The 16,748-nt window shown below is 46.0% G+C and overlaps 1 protein-coding gene across 2 annotated transcripts in view; it reads left to right on the top strand.

Annotated features, from left to right (window-relative positions):
- LOC108929445 (dematin-like) overlaps positions 1 to 16,460 on the top strand; it is a 36,280-nt gene extending 19,820 nt beyond the window's left edge. Inside the window, exons 2-16 of one of the 2 annotated variants that reach the window (XM_018743960.1) lie at positions 91 to 148; positions 2,149 to 2,212; positions 2,760 to 2,840; positions 3,319 to 3,456; positions 4,419 to 4,463; positions 5,349 to 5,523; positions 5,647 to 5,796; positions 8,691 to 8,815; positions 9,754 to 9,859; positions 12,021 to 12,085; positions 12,466 to 12,514; positions 12,784 to 12,791; positions 13,111 to 13,176; positions 13,747 to 13,827; positions 14,141 to 16,460. In XM_018743960.1, the coding sequence (XP_018599476.1) occupies positions 2,201 to 2,212; positions 2,760 to 2,840; positions 3,319 to 3,456; positions 4,419 to 4,463; positions 5,349 to 5,523; positions 5,647 to 5,796; positions 8,691 to 8,815; positions 9,754 to 9,859; positions 12,021 to 12,085; positions 12,466 to 12,514; positions 12,784 to 12,791; positions 13,111 to 13,176; positions 13,747 to 13,827; positions 14,141 to 14,254 (1,215 nt within the window). In that variant the 5' untranslated portion in view covers positions 91 to 148; positions 2,149 to 2,200 and the 3' untranslated portion in view covers positions 14,255 to 16,460. Of the gene's footprint in view, positions 1 to 90; positions 149 to 2,148; positions 2,213 to 2,759; positions 2,841 to 3,318; positions 3,457 to 4,418; positions 4,464 to 5,345; positions 5,524 to 5,646; positions 5,797 to 8,690; positions 8,816 to 9,753; positions 9,860 to 12,020; positions 12,086 to 12,465; positions 12,515 to 12,783; positions 12,792 to 13,110; positions 13,177 to 13,746; positions 13,828 to 14,140 lie in introns of both variants that reach the window. The other variant, XM_018743959.1, reaches the window with a different exon arrangement.
- The last annotated feature ends 288 nt before the right edge of the window (positions 16,461 to 16,748 follow it).

The raw sequence follows: 16,748 nt of genomic DNA, 5'->3' as shown, positions 1-16,748 counted from the left end.
TTCGCCACGAACCTGCTTGGGACAAGTGATTTCGCGCAATGTCTGTCTATATACATCATGTGTTTTTTTTTTCTCTTTTTTCTGTTTCAGACCAGCCTTTGAGTCAGGAACTCCAGCTGGACTGAAATGACTCCTTTGACTCTCTGAGGTAAGACCTTTGCACTGTAGACAACCTCATGTGAGACTTGATGCAATGTGGTGACACCCTTTGAAGGCACTCCTTGCGGTGTCTGTGAGCATTCTGTGTGTGATACGGTCATACAGGTGGAGAGCTGTAGCGTTTCCAGGAGAGCAACGGTCAGCTGGGACCTCCAGCGATGTGTTTAATTAATGTGCAGGTCCTGTGGTCTCGGTGCCGGGAAACAGCCTGCCAGCCCTCGCTGATAGCGACCCAACGCCATGTTTGTCACCCCCTTCGCGCTCGACCTTCCACTCCTTCCGCGTCCTCAACCCTTGCCTCGATCCCCCTCTAATGGAGAGCCGCACACGGAGAATACCTAAAACTCCGATGATCATGCGCTGCTGAAAGCTGGACGGTAGATTGTTGAGTTCACTGGTGCTCTTCCCAAGGGTGAGGGAATCTCCAAAGTACAACGAGAGTGAAGTTTTCTAATTGTGGTAAAGTAGCATAGGCAGCTGGCTTGTTGTGTATTTGGTGTTCGTTGTCACCATTAGAGCTCATAATCCTACCGTCCTCGCCCGACTTTTTCGACATATTGCATATTTTGTATAGCGCTGTCTTTGGAGCCCATTAGAAGAAGAATACGATGTGGCTCCTATTTACTTTATTTAATTTCAGATGAAAAAACCAGAGCACTTGAAGGAAACCCACAGAGACTGAGTTAAATCCGAACCTAGGTGGGTTTCCTTCAGGTGCTCTGGTTTCCCACCACCATCCAAAGACTTGTGTTTCTGGTTAATTACAGACTTTCAGTTGTCCTTGGTGGAGCATTTTCAGGAGCTTTAGTCACAAACAACTGAGAAATTATTCAATGTGGCGAAGAGTACTGAGATTTATGACAGAATATGCTAGAAAAGGAGAAATGTGTGAAAAAGAGGAAACGTCCCCAAGGATAGATGGACGCTTACTAGGATTAGCTGATTTAAAAAAAAAATCACATTATAACTGCTGCAAAAATGAACGGAGATTTGAAAAAAATAACGTTATGCGACCCAGGCTCAACGAAAGGTATGTTGTGTCCTTAACAAAGCAGGTATTTATGGTAAGTCTGCCATTCAGATACAGCTCGTGTCCAAGCCAGCATGCAGAAATGCACAACCAAGCACAAACCTGGACCCTTCAGCAGTGTAAAAGTGATTTGGTGTGATGAGCTCTGAATTGGGGGGTTCGTGGCACAGCGGGTTTGACTGGGTCCTGCTCTCTGGTGGGTCTGGGTTTGAGTCCTGGGTGGGGTGCCTTGTGATGGACTGGCGTCCCGCCCTGGGTGTGTCCCCTCCCCCTCTAGCCTTACACCTTGTGTGTTGCTGGGTTAGGCTCTGGCTTGCTGTGACCCCGCTTGGGACAAGTGGTTTCAGACAGTGTGTGTGAGTTCTGAGCACTTTCTTTACTGTTCTCCTACATCCGAACAGGTTTATGTTTGTGAAAAGTCAAAGGCTTCCAAAGACTTACCTTGTCTGTAGCCGGCTACTAAATATAGTGCATCTGTCACGGACAGGCACCCACCCTGTGGGATACATCCCGGTTCCAATGATTCTTCTGCGTTGTTGCAAAATAGCCAGCGAAGCCATTTTAGGCAACCAGATGTGTCCATGTTTGCTCATATTCCTAGATTCTCGGTTAAGAGTACTTTCATAAACACTACGATGAAATGAAACACCTGGAACCGTGGCCTCCCCGGTCATCAGGTCTGAACATCTGCGAACATTTGTGTGAAGTTCTGCACTGCAGAGCGAGCAACAGATTTCCACCGCCACCATTCCTCGAAGGACTGGAGGCTGTCTTTAAAAAATCTGAGTCGAGAAGTTTCTGGAAGATTCTGTTTCGAAGCCAAATGGTGACTTTATTCTTTATTTGTTATATGGTACTCAGATTTTGTTTGTGTTTTTTCATTTCATCCAACCTCTGCATGTGGCTGAATCAAATGTAGTGCTTTAGCTAAAAATGTCATTTTCTTTCTTTCACCCCAGAGATCCATTTCTCTGAACATCTTGAAGGAAACGGCTTTTTGCATCCTCCAAGATGATGCCAAAGGTACGAATTTTATGTATTATTATTATTATTATTATTATTATTATTATTATTATTACAAGTCTTAAAAGCACATGCTCAATATTAAAATGCCATGGCTAGTGTTAAATGTCACAATATAGAAGTGTGATATTCATAACAGTGCTTTACAGAACCCAGCTTTTATGTAACTCATACATTCCTGTTTAAATATTCAGTGCTTCTCTAGTTCTCTCTAAGACTCTAGGTCTATATGTTCTTATTCACATTTTTTTCATTCTGATGGACACAACATGGTTTGCTTCAGGGCCTGACTGGCATTTGAATTACTGTACAGTAGTCTGTGTTCCACAGCACCGAAAATTATGTAAATCATTTTCGCGTGTCAGTACTGTGAGTGACTGAATTTTTGAATGCCTTTCTCCTACTTAGAGATTTGTTTTTTTTTTTTTTTTTTTAAGAAGGGTCTTATGTCTTTGTGTTTACTGGTTTTGTCTGCAAGTTCCCTGTAATATGCTAGGAAACTGGTGCGTTATCTCTTGTGTGACGTGTGTATTATCCCGTGACCCAGCGGCACACCCTGACTTCTCCAGGCAGCGTGAGCTCCTCCCGGGGCCCAAGTGTCCCCGGTTCCCCTGCAGTCGCCATTGTGGTAAGAGCCACGCCTGCCCAGCCGTGGTCAGACGGCACACAGCACGCTCACTCTGTAGCCGCTTGGTCGTGTTAAAATGAAATCCCAGCGTCCCCAAGAACACTGTGCTCTGTCACCTTCCATTCTCCACTTCACGAGCTTCGGTCATCTGTGCTTTTCCGATGGGACGCTTGAGGGTCCAGCGAGCCATTTCTCGTGTCCCACAGACCTTAGAAAGACCTACAAGGGAGATTCAAGTCATACGATGAGCGTAACGATGATGTGATGCTCGCTTCTGCTTCCTTGAGGGAATGGAAGAGAACGTACATCTCTGTGCAGCTCATAGCTTCACGCTTCCTGGCCTCCTTCTGTCTTGCATCTCTCTAGGGCTGTAACATTTTCGGCAAGCTGTGCAAGAACGGTCTCCGCTTCGAACTGGACTTGAGATTTTTGTTTCGATGAGCAACGTCTGATTGTTTCCTCGCACCTCTTCTCCCAGGCTAAAATGGACAATCAGGTCATCGGGTACAAGGATCTGGCTGCCATTCCCAAAGACAAAGCCATATTGGATATTGAACGGCCAGACCTGATGATCTACGAACCCCACTTCAGCTACTGCTCTCTGGACAGATCAGAGGTAACAAATATAAGGGAGGTCGGACATCACCGATATCCCGTACTGCATTTTTATGATGTTTTATATAGAGCCGCTGTTTTCAGCGTGCGCTGCAGGTTCAGCCTTAAGACTGCCCGTACCCCCTTCAGAGTCAGCACTGATGCATCACGACCGGAGGTGTGTCAGGATCTGTGAATGAGATCTGAATCTGATCCTCTCCATTGGCAAGATGCAATAAATAATTGAATCATCAAGGTTTCTCCATATTTCTCTTCTCACAGCATCTTGCTCATTATCATAGTAGGGTTCATATTTTAGAAGTATGAAAATTTCATATCTTACGTATCTTAAAATGAAGGTTATTGGTAGAAACGTACAAACAGAAGGATGAATAACAGATCCATGCTTAGAAGAAAATATCTCAAAGGCTGATAGTAGGTCTGAACAAAGTATGAGCAGTTCAGCTGTAAGTCTTCCTCATTGTCACAAACCAGTAAAGTTCCATTTCACTGCAGTTGAGGTTCAGGGGTGTTCTGTGTGCTTGGACTGTTATTTTTAACCGACCTTGTCACTTTTGTTGTGCCTCACAAAACCTGCTGGTTCTGCCTTTTTATCTGGCACACTGCAGCCCATTTTGTAATAACACGGCCTGACAGGCATCATGCCCAGATTTGAAGCGAGGCGGCTGAGCATCCCAGGCAGGCGGGCTGGTTTGCTTGTCGCGCTTGCGTGATTGTGAAGAAACTCGTTTAGCGCGACTCGTGACCCCAGACTGACCCCTCGGCGCATGGAGATCGGTGTGGTCCAATAAGGGATTTGTAGTTGCGCTCGAGAAGCTGGAAAAGACCAGTGTAGGTCTTGGTCATGGGAAAAATGAAGGATGCGGGTCTTGTCAAGTGCTTCAATGGTTGCAGCTTGTAGGCAAAGTTGACCAAACCATCTTCTCTTTGTCTCTGTCTCTTCCTCTCTACCCTGTCCTCTAGAGATCCATGTCTCCTCGCTCAATCTCGCCCCCACCTTCGCCTGAGGTGAGACACCGTGTCCTTGTGCTTGAAGGGGAGTGATGATGCTGTGTAATACCGAGGCCTCGGTGCAATCCCACAATGCCTCTCTCTCTGTGGGCTGCACTGGAATGTGTTGCATCTGTGCAGCCTGTCCTTTGCTGGAAGAGTCCGTTGCTCCGGTTAAGTCGTGTCTTTGCCGTACGTGGGTGAGGGTGCGGGAAATCATTGCAGTCGACGCTGCAACTGGGGGGGGCAAGGAGGATTAAGGGAAGGAAATGGTCTAATCCACTGGTTCCGAGCAGGACCCCTCAATGGGCAGCTGAAGGCTCGTTAGAAGGTGCAATAGATACCGTGAACCACCTGCTCCTGCCACGAACGGTCACATTATGAATTTTGCGGTTTCGTTATTTATTTTTAATTGCCTTGTACTCATGAGGCTATATTGTAAAATTTCTGTTTTGCAGAGGAAATGCAACCTGTATTTACATGCCCGACAGGTAGATGTCAGTAAAGATCCCTCAGACAGAGCAGATGAGTAGGAGCACCTTAATTCCGCTCATTTCCACGGGGTTTGCATCTCCTGTCTGCTGTTTCTGAGCGTTGATACACTTCTGGGACACAGAGGAGCCAGCCTCAAGAACAGAATTCTGTCTGTAATTATGGCGCGAGATGATATATGCCACATACGTGTCACTATGGGTAAACCTGTAGGCCACTTCGCGTAGAAAGGAAACCTGAGCAGTAAAGCATGGTAATGAATTGTGTAAGGTACGACATGTAAATGTCACCGTCATAGGGCCAGCACTTTGTTTGAAGGTGGATTATACGGGACATGGCGGGCATTGTGAAAGGTGTGTAAAGGGTTCCCAGGGAGGCTGCACACACACTCTACTACTTGTCTTTCAGCAGACCTTTATGAGCAAGGAGCCCAGGGAGTGGCTGGAGCAGAAGTCCCCAGGAGGGTCCACGCCCACCCCAGTGGTCCCAATCCGCAGGGTCAGCAGCGCCATGGGACCCTTGCAGCACTTTCACAGGCCACACAATGGCACGAACATCTACAAGAAGCCCCCGATTTACAAACAAGGTTTGTGTTTAGTTTGTATTTCTAATGATGAGCGATGATGCGCCTTAGAGTATACAACACTTTTGATTGCACCCTTTGGAGAGATGTCAGTTTTTTTTTCTTTGCACCTTTGTTGCGGTGCAGATGCGTCGGCGTCAGTCCCGCAGAGTAAACACATAGAGGATCTCATCATTGAGTCGTCCAAATTCCCTGCCGCACAACCTCCTGACCCCAGTCAGCCCTCCAAAATTGAAACGGACTACTGGCCCTGCCCTCCGTCTCTGGCCGTCATGGGTAAGGTGACAGCAGTTGCCTCCGTGCCTCCACCCCATCACAGGTTTTCTGTTGTTCATGTGTGTTTGTTTTGGTGCCGCCCGTACATGGTATACAGTATATACGTACGGTATGTGGGAGTCTTTACACAATGCAGGTCACCTGATGCTCTGCAGGAGGGTCTATTCAGGCAGCAGTGCTATATCTCAGGAAAAAGCATCTTGGAGCCCTTCAGTTTCTCCTGATTCGTGTCCTGGTTGCAAAATCTGTGGTCTGTATGAGTACTGTAACGAGTTACTGCGAGTTTGAGCGGGAACTGCGTTATTGTAAATAGTTGAATTATGGGAAAAAATGTAAGTGTTCAACCACTGGGAGGACATACGGGGAATAGAATGGGGTGATTGTGCTTGCGAGTGGGAAGGGAAAACAGGTGTGCATGGGTGTATGCTGGCTTAAGATGCAGGTCCTTCAGGAAAAGGGGTCCTCAGACTGAGAGCATCGTTTCTTTGTCTGCAAATGTTCTAATAAAGCATTCATTACCAGCGCTTGCTGTGCGTCCTTCTTCGCCCCAGCCCAAACCCCAAGTGCTGCGTGCCACAGTATGTTTGCATCTGGGAAGAGCTTCAGCTCTCAGAATGATCGTGAAACCTGCTTGTAATGCAATTGTTAGGGTCTGTTAAATGTCATCGCAATAAAAAAACAGGGTTATGCTGAATTGGGGTTCAAGAAAATCAGCGTTCAAACTGACCAAATATTAACCAAACATCCTAAATCACCTCTATTTTCACCCTATTTGACCCATTTTTTTTGCACGTTTACTTTCTGGCAAGTATATTACCTTTGAATTAATTTCAGCATTTCTAACCCGGGGGGGTGCAGCGACGCAGCGGGTTTGGCCTGTGCCTGCTCTCTGCTGGGTTTGGGGTTCGAGTCCCGCTTGGGGTGCCCTGCAATGGACTGGTGTCCCCTCCTGTGTGTGTCCCCTCCTTCTCCAGCCTTGTGCCCTGTGCTGCCAGGTTAAGCTCCGGTTCACTGCGACCCTCCTTGGGACAAGCTGTGTGTGTGTGTGTTCATTTCTAACCCACTTGTGCCGTTAGACAGTTTGCTGAGTTTGTAAACTTTGCCAACTTTTCAGTGTAGTTTCTCACATTCCGGAAAGAGCAAAAAAGGGTCCAGTGACCCATTGCAGTAAATCGGGGTGCGTTAAATCAGGGTTTTACTGTATATGCTGCAGCTTCATCTCCCCCCGTTACCTGTACCAGGGTGTCAGTGCTCCCCACTGCACTGCATCTTCCACTGAGAGCTTTTCTGGGGTCAGTCTATCTCTACAGAGTTACAGCCTGAGATAACACACACTGGGACTGCGAAAATGCCACTTCTCGAGGACTTTCATTCAAAATGCTTACATCGGCTTACTTTGCACACCTCCTGACAGCTGCGCAGCACCAGACCACAACCACAAAGGTGGTCTTCCTCCCAGTTACAGTTTGACTCGTGCTGCGTTTAGTTCTGAACCTCCAAGAGCCCCGGTTTGCTAATTTTACCTGTTATGACCTCGGTCCTCATGACCCACGTCCTGATCAAACAATCAACAATAATTGCCTTGTTTGGTGCATGTGAGTTCATTTTTACTGTTTTCATTGATTTCTTTTGTCTTTATTGTTCCTTTTTTTGCATCAAAATTAACATAAATGTTGAATGTAGGGGCAGCTGGTAGTGTAGTGGTTCGAGCTGCTGCCTTTAGAACCCAAAGTTTGCAGGTTTGAATCCCAGTCCAGCTCTAGTACCTTGAGCAAGGTATTTACCCTAAATTGCTCCACTTACACGGGTTGGTAGTTTCACATTATAATTCCCTTTGGAGTGAAGTACTGCCTCAATGAATCAATGTATATGTGAGTGTTCGTTACGTGTACAAAGCACGTAAAGCCTCGGAAGAGCCCACGTAGACAACATTACAGTATAACGGAGTAAGTAATGAAGGGAAACTGCCTTGTGTTGAGTTATGATAACTAATGTTTTGCAGTGATTGTGTTCACTTCAGTGGGATTTCAAGTCAAGTGGGTTTGTATTGCCGTTCCTCTATATAGCTTGTATACAGTGTAACGAAATGTCGTTTCTCCGGGACCATGGTGCAACACAACAGTACGCAGGACTACATGAACTGCAGATACACAGCAGAGTGCAGGACTATAATATACGCAACAGAACATTATAGGTACACAGGACAATAAATACGCAGGACATGGGCTGTAAACTTTAGTGTGGCAGCAAAAAAATTTTTAGAAGATTTTTGATATCAAATTTATCACATTTTTGATAAGATTTCATGATATTTTAGAAAAAAATGGGTGAATATTTTAGGGCTGCGGAACACACAAGGTTTTACTGTTGAAACTTGTTGTAATGACATCTTCGCTTTGTGCGGTGGCATGGTGGGTTCAGCCAGCACCTGTTGTGTGGTGGGTCTGGGGTTTGAGTCCTGCTTGTGGTGCCTTGCAATGGACTGGTGTCCTGTCCTGGGTGTGTCCCCTCCCCATCCAGCCCTGCACTGCTGGGTTAGGCTCTAGCTCACTCCGACCCTGCTGGGGAAAGCAGTTATGGATGGATGGATGGATGGATGGATGGAGGGACTTTATGAGGATTCACCTTACAAATGGTTTTTTAGAGTGCATTACCGTCGCAAGGCAGGCCAGCACTGTATTGCTGATGGTGTTTCCCTTTCTGATGGGGGGGCTTTGATTACTGTCAAATTCCGGTTCACTCCAGTGGCATTGCCAAGGTCCGCAGGCGGACAAGCCCAGCCAGACTCTGCGGTCACTCGGGGCGGCTCAGCAGTCACCGCGGCTCGCCATCGCTGTCATGGTGTCGGGTCCTGTGCTCCCTCTCTTACCAACGTGTGCCGCTCGCTGTCGCAGAGTCCGAGTGGAGGAAGAAGGCCGCCTCTCAGAAGAAGGCTGAGGACGATGAGGAGTACGACGATGGCGATCTGACGGAGGACCTGTGGAGACTGAAGCAGATGCAGAAGCAGGAGCTCAACAAGGTACGAGGAGAGCGGTCCCGTCCGCGTGGTCGCACAGCACTCCGCTGTCATCCGTGCGCCTCGTACAAGACCCAGTAAAAATGCCCATTTATTGACGTTTTTGCATCCCTCGGACGCTTTGCTTCAAAGTTATGTGCAACTCAAAGTAAACAATGGTGCATCCGACAACTGTTTGATAGAAACACACGACTGTCAAAGCAGGGCTTGTTTCTCTGGGGTACGTATTCCACCAGTGGCGTTAGAGGCTTATTTTTCATTTGTCCACCTAACACACTTTTCTCCAACATGATGGACAGGTACGATAACTAGTATTTAACTGAGCTTTTTGTCTAGGCAGCTTGCAGCGCTATGCTGTACTGAACTGCCTAAAATTATTCACCCATTTATACAAGAGAGAAATATAACACACACACACACACACTATGGGCAGTTTAGAGTCACCAGTTCACCTGAAACTCATGTCTTTGGACTGTGGGAACCAACCCACACAAAACAAACAAACTCCACACAGACTGAGCCAGGTTTGAACCCACATCCCACATTGCAGACCAGGAGCACTGAGGCACCGGTACGACCCGCTGCGCCTCCTTTCTAACGAAGGAACGTTAAGCAGGGAAAGTGGTGAGTTGTGTGATAAAAGTTGTGTTGGTGAAATGCACAAAAGGACAATGAGAGCAGGGACGTGCAGGTGTCCTTACGGTAAAAACTCACCTTATTATTACATCGTGGGTATTTAAATGTAATTGCTCTGGCACACATTTTACTGTACATTGGTAGGAATTTAATTTTCCAAATGAGCTTTGACCACAGTGATGTTGCAAAGATGTGGACAGAGGCAGATGTAACGATAGCCGGGATGCGAGCACATGTTCTGTAAAGGTCTCGGCTTGTGCCTTCTGCCTCTCGGTGGGCTTCTCACTTGGCCAGTTCTCCTTCAGATCCCGTCCAACCTGGGGAAGCTGATCCTGAAGGAAGAGATAGAGAAGTCCTTTCCCATGCGCCGAAAAACCAGGTCCCTGCCTGACAGAACCCCCATGCAGCTCGGTAAGACTTTGCCACTCTGTGTGTCTTTGTTCCATTCGGTCCATTTTTGCGCCATCTCCGTGATCCCTTCTCTTTTATGCATTAAACTGCTGCTGTTAATTTGGAGGGGCAGCTGGTAGTGCAACACCTTGAGCAAGAAACCAACTGTAAAATTGCCCAGGTGTAAAAATGGTTAAATGACTGTAGGTGCCTTACCATTATAAGCTCCTTTGGAGAACGGGCGTCAGCTGTACGAATGAACGTACGTGGAATCACTGCACGGGTGACGCTTTTCTTGAAAAAACATGTATGACAAATCAGTAAGAATTTACAGGACAATTCAGAATTTTGGGGTCTTTTTAGCTGATGGAAATATATTTGGTCTAAACATGTATTTATAGCACGGTAGGGTGCGGTGGTGCAGTGGGTTTGACTGGGTCCTCCTCTGCAGTGGGTCTGGAGTTTGAGTCCTGCTTGGGGTGCCTTGCGATGGACTGGCGTCCTGTCCTGGGCGTGTCCCCTCCCCCTCCAGCACTACCCCCTGTGTTGCTGGGTTAGGCTTGGTTCGCTGCAATCCGGCTTGGGACAAGTGGTTTCAGTCTGTCTGTCTGCGTACGTATGGCAAAGCCCCCCTCATCCTAATTTGTGATAATCTTCCACAGACCTCATTTCTCTATCCTCAGAGGAGTGACTTGATCAGTGGAGAGTTTTGTCGCTGCTCTCAATGTGGAGTGACATCCTAGGACTGTAAGCGCTCAGGACGCTCCGCTCTGCCCTCCGTGTCAGTGCGCGTCCTGTGCGGGAAATTGCGCCTCTGGCGACCCCTAGTGGCCAGTGCGAGTCACCGCTCTGTGTTGGACTGGTTGCAGTGTGTGTGTGTGTGTGTGTGTGTGTGTGTGTGTGTGTGTGTCTGCTGCTCTGATTGCCTCCTGGTGCGGATGCAGTGCAGTGTAACCCTTAACCCTGACCCAGAGTAACATCTGTGGGGCAAAATCCATGACTGATTTCTTTTTCTAGTGGGACATCATTAAAGAGAGGCCAGTTTTTCAGTTTTTTCAGTCCTGCTGGAAATACTCCTTATGGCTGCAGGTGCAAATAATGCGATGACTCCGGAGCAAAGAAAAAGTGCTTGTGTTGGTTGGATGAGCACTGCCGAAAAGAAGATTGCTTCAGCGCTAGTTACGCAAAGTAAATAATTTATTTGATTAATGTGGATATAAAAGATGGTTTACAGTGTATGAAATCATTACATTTCGGACATTATAATATGCCTATATGTGATATATGTTGTGCTGTGTTCAGCCTCTTCGACCATAACATTTTTACTTTGTAAGGAAATTGTATCGTTGTTACAATCCTCCATGGGAACTATCGCTTAGCAACCTGGGAATGTTTTCTTTCCTCCGCAGTTGAGAGCACGATAACTTTCCACAACATTTCCACGTAACGTTCAACCCAGCGATCAAAACAGCTGACCAAATAATACGCGCTAAGGCCGTCTCATGCACACAGCCCTTTTAATGTGCAGTTTGTTCGGCATAGAAGGTCACCTTTGGTTGACAGTCAGATTAATTTATGTTGGCTGCTGGCAGTCGCTTTACATGATCCTAAGGTTACGTAATGTAACATGCTATGATTCAGAAAATTTACACACGGTGGGGGTGGACAGTCCTTTGTGACTCAACGTGTTCAATATATCAGTGATAATATTTTATATTTGCTGTGTAATGAACCCTGTGGCAGGGGTCCAAGGTAATCCTAATCCAGGGTTTTTTCTTCTTAAATCACTTGCATAGGGAGGGATCAGCCTTTACCTTACAGTGTGTGTCAGTGTTGCGATGTTGTCCTAACGCTGTCAGAAGAACCGCACCAGATTTTAGATCAAGCATCCATCGTGTTTATTCCTCGTAACATTATTGTGGTAACATTTCCATGCAGGGCCAGCTCTCCAGCGTTTGGAGTGGGAGATGGAAGGGGAAACTCTTTGGAGGTCACATGCGGTTTTCTTCCATGTTGGTTAAATTGTGGATTTTTGAGCAAGGATGTTTTTTTTTCCCTTTGGCTATGCAGTCTTGAAGACCATGTCGGCATTTTCCCTCAATTCTGATACAATAGTGAGAGAGAGTGCCTTGGATTTGTCAGTTTTCAAAAGTTTATGCAAGTCTTTTTTGGTTTCTCTCAGGGTCAACATCCAACTCATCCAAGTCCACCTCCCTGCCGTCGTGCAACAGGAGTGGCCTCGCTCGGGTTGGTAGCATCAGAGAACCCCAAATGCAACAATTAGTATGAAATCGATTTTCCTTTTTCACCACATATTTTTTCAGCAACGGTTTATTTGAGCATATAGTAAAAACATTGTTCCTGGAATGAAACACAAAACTGTAAAAGCTGCACTGTGTCAAGTATGTGAACTAGTAATGCCTCTTGGCATCGCTGTTTCTGTACTACGGGAACTCACGAGTATTTATCTCTCTTCAGTATGTAAAATGCATCTATTTTTATCTTTGTTCCTCAACATCTTCCTTACGATACCAGTACCGAGTAGGGTTAGTGAACATGCTTTATTTTGTTGTGAGCCAAGCACTGAGTCACGGAAATTTTAAACCAGTTCTTCTGTTGGCGTGTAGCTCCAGTCGGCTGAGTTTGCGTCACACGACAGTGACAAGGGACGACCAGGTATGGACAAATCGTCCAATACAAACACGTCCTCTTGTCCTTTTCCGCACAAATTAAGAGTTGTATTCAAACAGAGTTTGCTTTGATGCAAAAAAAAAAAATGTGTTCCTGCCTGTAGACAACACACTTACTGCTTTAACCATGTTGTGGAATTTGTGTGAATGGGGACCAATTGAGGCCAGAGCCTGGTGCGTTGTCTGCTGCATAGCTTGTTGTTCAGTGTCATCATACTAATGCACTCTTTTTTGTTCTCTCTCCTTGTCCTTTAGGTTTCCAGGTAAGAATATTGCAGATAATGTGAAAAAATATGCCATACACATATTTTTTACTTGTTTGTGCCTCTGTGGCTTCAACTGTTCCTTTTCTTCACTCTTAGAATATGACATGTCCATATGAGAATGTTGATTTTTCACTAGCATTGCACCTAGCTCATAAGCAGTAGCAGTGATGGTCAGTGCTGTGTATGAGTCACCCGCATCATCATGTAGAGCCCGCTGTCCAGAGCTGGAGTGGAAAACGGCAAGTGGACACGAGCTTGAGCGCTTACGTGATTCTCCTCTGTGTTGGGTGTGTCTGGTGTGGGGGGGTTCCTGTAGAATGGAGAGGCTGAGAGGGGGAGAATGGACAGAGGAAACTCACTGCCCAGTATGTTGGAAAAGAAGGTGAGAGAGCCTCGGCTAATCTGTCGCTTTACAACGTGCCCAAAGCTTTCTCAGCTCAGCTGGACACTTGCCCCGCCCCCTCATTTACATGTCATTTGCATATCTGCGTAAAAAAATATCTCCATACACGTTTCACGTTTCATTTCTTTACATTGACTGTAGACGCATGTGGACAATGAGGGGCCGAGGCTTTGCTTTGAGACAGAAATCTTTGCTGGCTGCCTTTCATTATCAAGTGACCGTGCAAAGTTTTCGACTCCAGAATTTCATATGAAAAATCCATGCCTTTAAATGTTGCCTGGAAAAGGAAACAAACAAAAGTAAAAATCAGTCAGAAGGATACAGATGGGCATCTTGGTACAGCCTTGGAAGTGGAGAATGGGAAAAGCTGGGAGAGGACCATAGGTTGTTGATCATTGCGTGGGTCATCCTTAGTAATGGTTTTTGTAGCAGACAAATACTGGGTAGTGCTTTGCTGGGTTCCAAAGGTGCTACATTGAAAATAAGTACATGCTGACTTCTGAAAACTGCTTTTTTGATGAAATCTATGGGTCTGTATGCTCCTGCCAGATCTACCCCTATGAAATGCTCATTGTGACCAACAGAGGCAGAAATAAGCTCCCCCCCGGGGTTGACCGAACAAGACTTGAGGTAAGAAGAGAGCGAGGGGTTCAGGTCACAGGTCACTGTTGCAACTCTACCTCGGATGCACATTTTACATCTTTCTGAACCACACAGAAGTATGCTGTGGGCCTGGCTGTATTGTTTTGCGGTTATTAATCTAACCTGGTAAGAGTAACGTAATAAAACTCCACCAAAAAAAATTATCTAATTTCACACTTGGCAACATCAGAGCTCTTGATCGGGGCTCAGATCACATATGGGAGCTAGATGTGATGGGTCTTAAGGCTGTCAGATATGGAGAGCATGTCTGATACACCCTTCCTTCAACATCTCCCTGCAGCATCATCTGGCCCCTGATGAGTTCCAGCGCTTGTTCAACATGTCCATTGAAGACTTTGACAGGCTCTCCCTCTGGAAACGGAATGAGTTAAAGAAGAAGGTGTCGCTCTTTTAGCGGGACAGTGCCTACCACTGATCACAAGCCACTGCACTCCTTGGGAAAAGAGGCAAATTTATCACATTCAGGCGACAATGACAATGACAGCAAGAAAAAAAATAAAACAAAATCTAGGGAATGGACTGAGAAATCATTTGGTAGAACATCCATGCTCTGTCAGATCTTTAAAAAAGTCTCATTCCAGATTTATATTCTTCTAGAGATCACTATCTTATCAAAGTGCAGTGCTGCTGTACGTATTTTCTCTCTTTCTCGTATTCCTGCGGCAAAGGAGGAGCACTGGGACTTGGCGAAGGCCTTTACAATGCAGAAGGATTTGTGTTCTTCTCTGCAGTGTCATCCTGAGAGGCAGCAGGCAGATAATGTCTCAGAGCTCAGGCTGACTTCTTCTCGCCCTAAGGGGAAGTGTCTAAAAGAGCAAAGTACTTACTGAGGTCAGTAATATGAGCCATGCTGCTCTCTCCTGGTCCACACTTGGTATCACAAGAGCACTGCCACAGAGTACAGCAAGGAAAACAACTGACTTCACCATCAAAATATTTAGCCAAGCAACTTTACGTTGCTGGTGGATCAGCTAATGTGAGGTACAATTTTTCTGAGATTGAATTACCAGCAGAGATGATGGGTTTGTTGTTTTTACTTGACCCATTGAAGTATATTGAAGTCTTAACTATATTCATATCTAGAACATTGTTCTCCAGTTCTATTATTGTCATGTTCTTTTTTCCAACATTTCCATGCAAGGAGGAGGATTGATAACTGATACAGTGTCTTCTATTTCAGAAAATACATGTTGAAAGTTCTGTTATTGTTATTATTATTATATAAAATTCAGAAATCTGCACCCATTCAGCATCCTCAGCAGATTCATATCCACATTTTAAACCTCCTCTTATCTTAAGATTACAGCAAATCATACATCCTCAATATTGTTTCACGCAGAAATCCTGGTCATCAACCCCCCACCCCAATGTACACACCCACCTTTGCTTTCCTTCTCTGTCTTCCTACTATACTTCATTCGTGTGTCTGTTGGCACGTTTTCACCATGATTTTGTTAACAAAGGTATTTATTCAGTTACATGACCTTAGAAAATGGTCACTTGTCTTTACAGCCCTGGCCATTGCTCCGCTCGCATTGGTCAGTAAATTGCTCATTCACTGCTTTATGTCCGGGTTGACTCTGAAGTATTTGGTGCATATTAGTTATTTCTCTGCTATAGTTGCACAACAAGAAAAATCCTGCGCAATGTCTGTTTGTTTTTGACAGAGTGCATTATTTTTTAAGTAGATCATAGCATGAATTTCCAATAAAGAAAATGCCTCATTTAAAAGCGATGTATTGTTAATAGTAGGAGAACAAGGCTTCTTCACAATTTGCGGCTGGGGCAAAAGGTGGTTAGAAGGGCTATTAACACCTGGTGGGACAGATCAGCTAGGTGTCAAGGTATGATGGAGCACTTTGGGTAGGAGAGCTGTGCATCCACACACTCCCTCCCCTTACAGAGAGCCTTGAGAGGCCACCACTGCTGTGTGCTCCTCCTACTCAGGCTGTAAATGCACATTGTATCAGGTTGTTCACACTGGGATGGGGAGCAAAGTGCGACCAAGCTGGAGGTACTGCGGTGGGGGACGTGTGCGCAGCCCCCCCCAGCTCCACATTGTCTCGTAGTCCCCATGTCCCGATCGCAAGGTCCAAGACCTGGACAGGAGGCAGAAAGGGAAACTGTTCTTGGAGACACAGCGTATGGTAGACGCAGCGAGAGGATGGGAATCCGCACCCTGTGAGTCCAACTCACGATGGGGCATGTGAGAGGCGTCGTACACATCGGGCACCCTGGAAGGAACATGAGCACTCTATGCACATCTTAACTTGTGATTGCTTTGTAGATTTCCATTTTCCCCATCCATCGTGGCAGTTGTGGACTGCGCTGGGCGTACAAGCTGCTTGCTTTCAAGGCTTCCGAGTTGCTCCACCAATCCCTGGAGAGAGTGTGTCGTGGGCGACCGCTCCACACCCAAGTATCACACACTGCCTCCTCATTCAAGTGCAGTTCCATAGTTCTGGTGCTCACCTGTTCATTCCTCACCTGGCCGCACGCCTGGTGACGCATTATGGCTTTCGCTCCTTTCGTCAGGACATCAGGATGTTGAAGATCTCCACAGCCTGGTGCCCAGTCATGATTTGCAGCTTCACGATCAACTGTCCTCCACGTAGTGGTTTTTTTTTTTTTTTTTTTAATTTTTATGTGAAAGTGTGTATAATAAATAAACCTATTGAATTTTGTCAGACTGCTTTTGTGTGATTTTCAGAAGGATAAGAAAATTGCACAGAAATACCCCGCTGCAGCAATGTTGGTTAACTTATGGCGATCATTATTTAGGATTAAATGCAGTTGTTGAATGAAGGTTCCTTCGGCAGATCTTTAGTTTTAAACCGGCGGTTGTCCAGAGTTGAGCAACGGCACAGTGATGGTGATTTGGCGCCGTG

This window comes from Scleropages formosus, chromosome 12, assembly GCF_900964775.1.
Source record: "Scleropages formosus chromosome 12, fSclFor1.1, whole genome shotgun sequence".
Classification (NCBI taxonomy): Eukaryota; Metazoa; Chordata; class Actinopteri; order Osteoglossiformes; family Osteoglossidae; genus Scleropages; species Scleropages formosus.
This window is presented reverse-complemented; position numbering and strand designations above follow the sequence as displayed.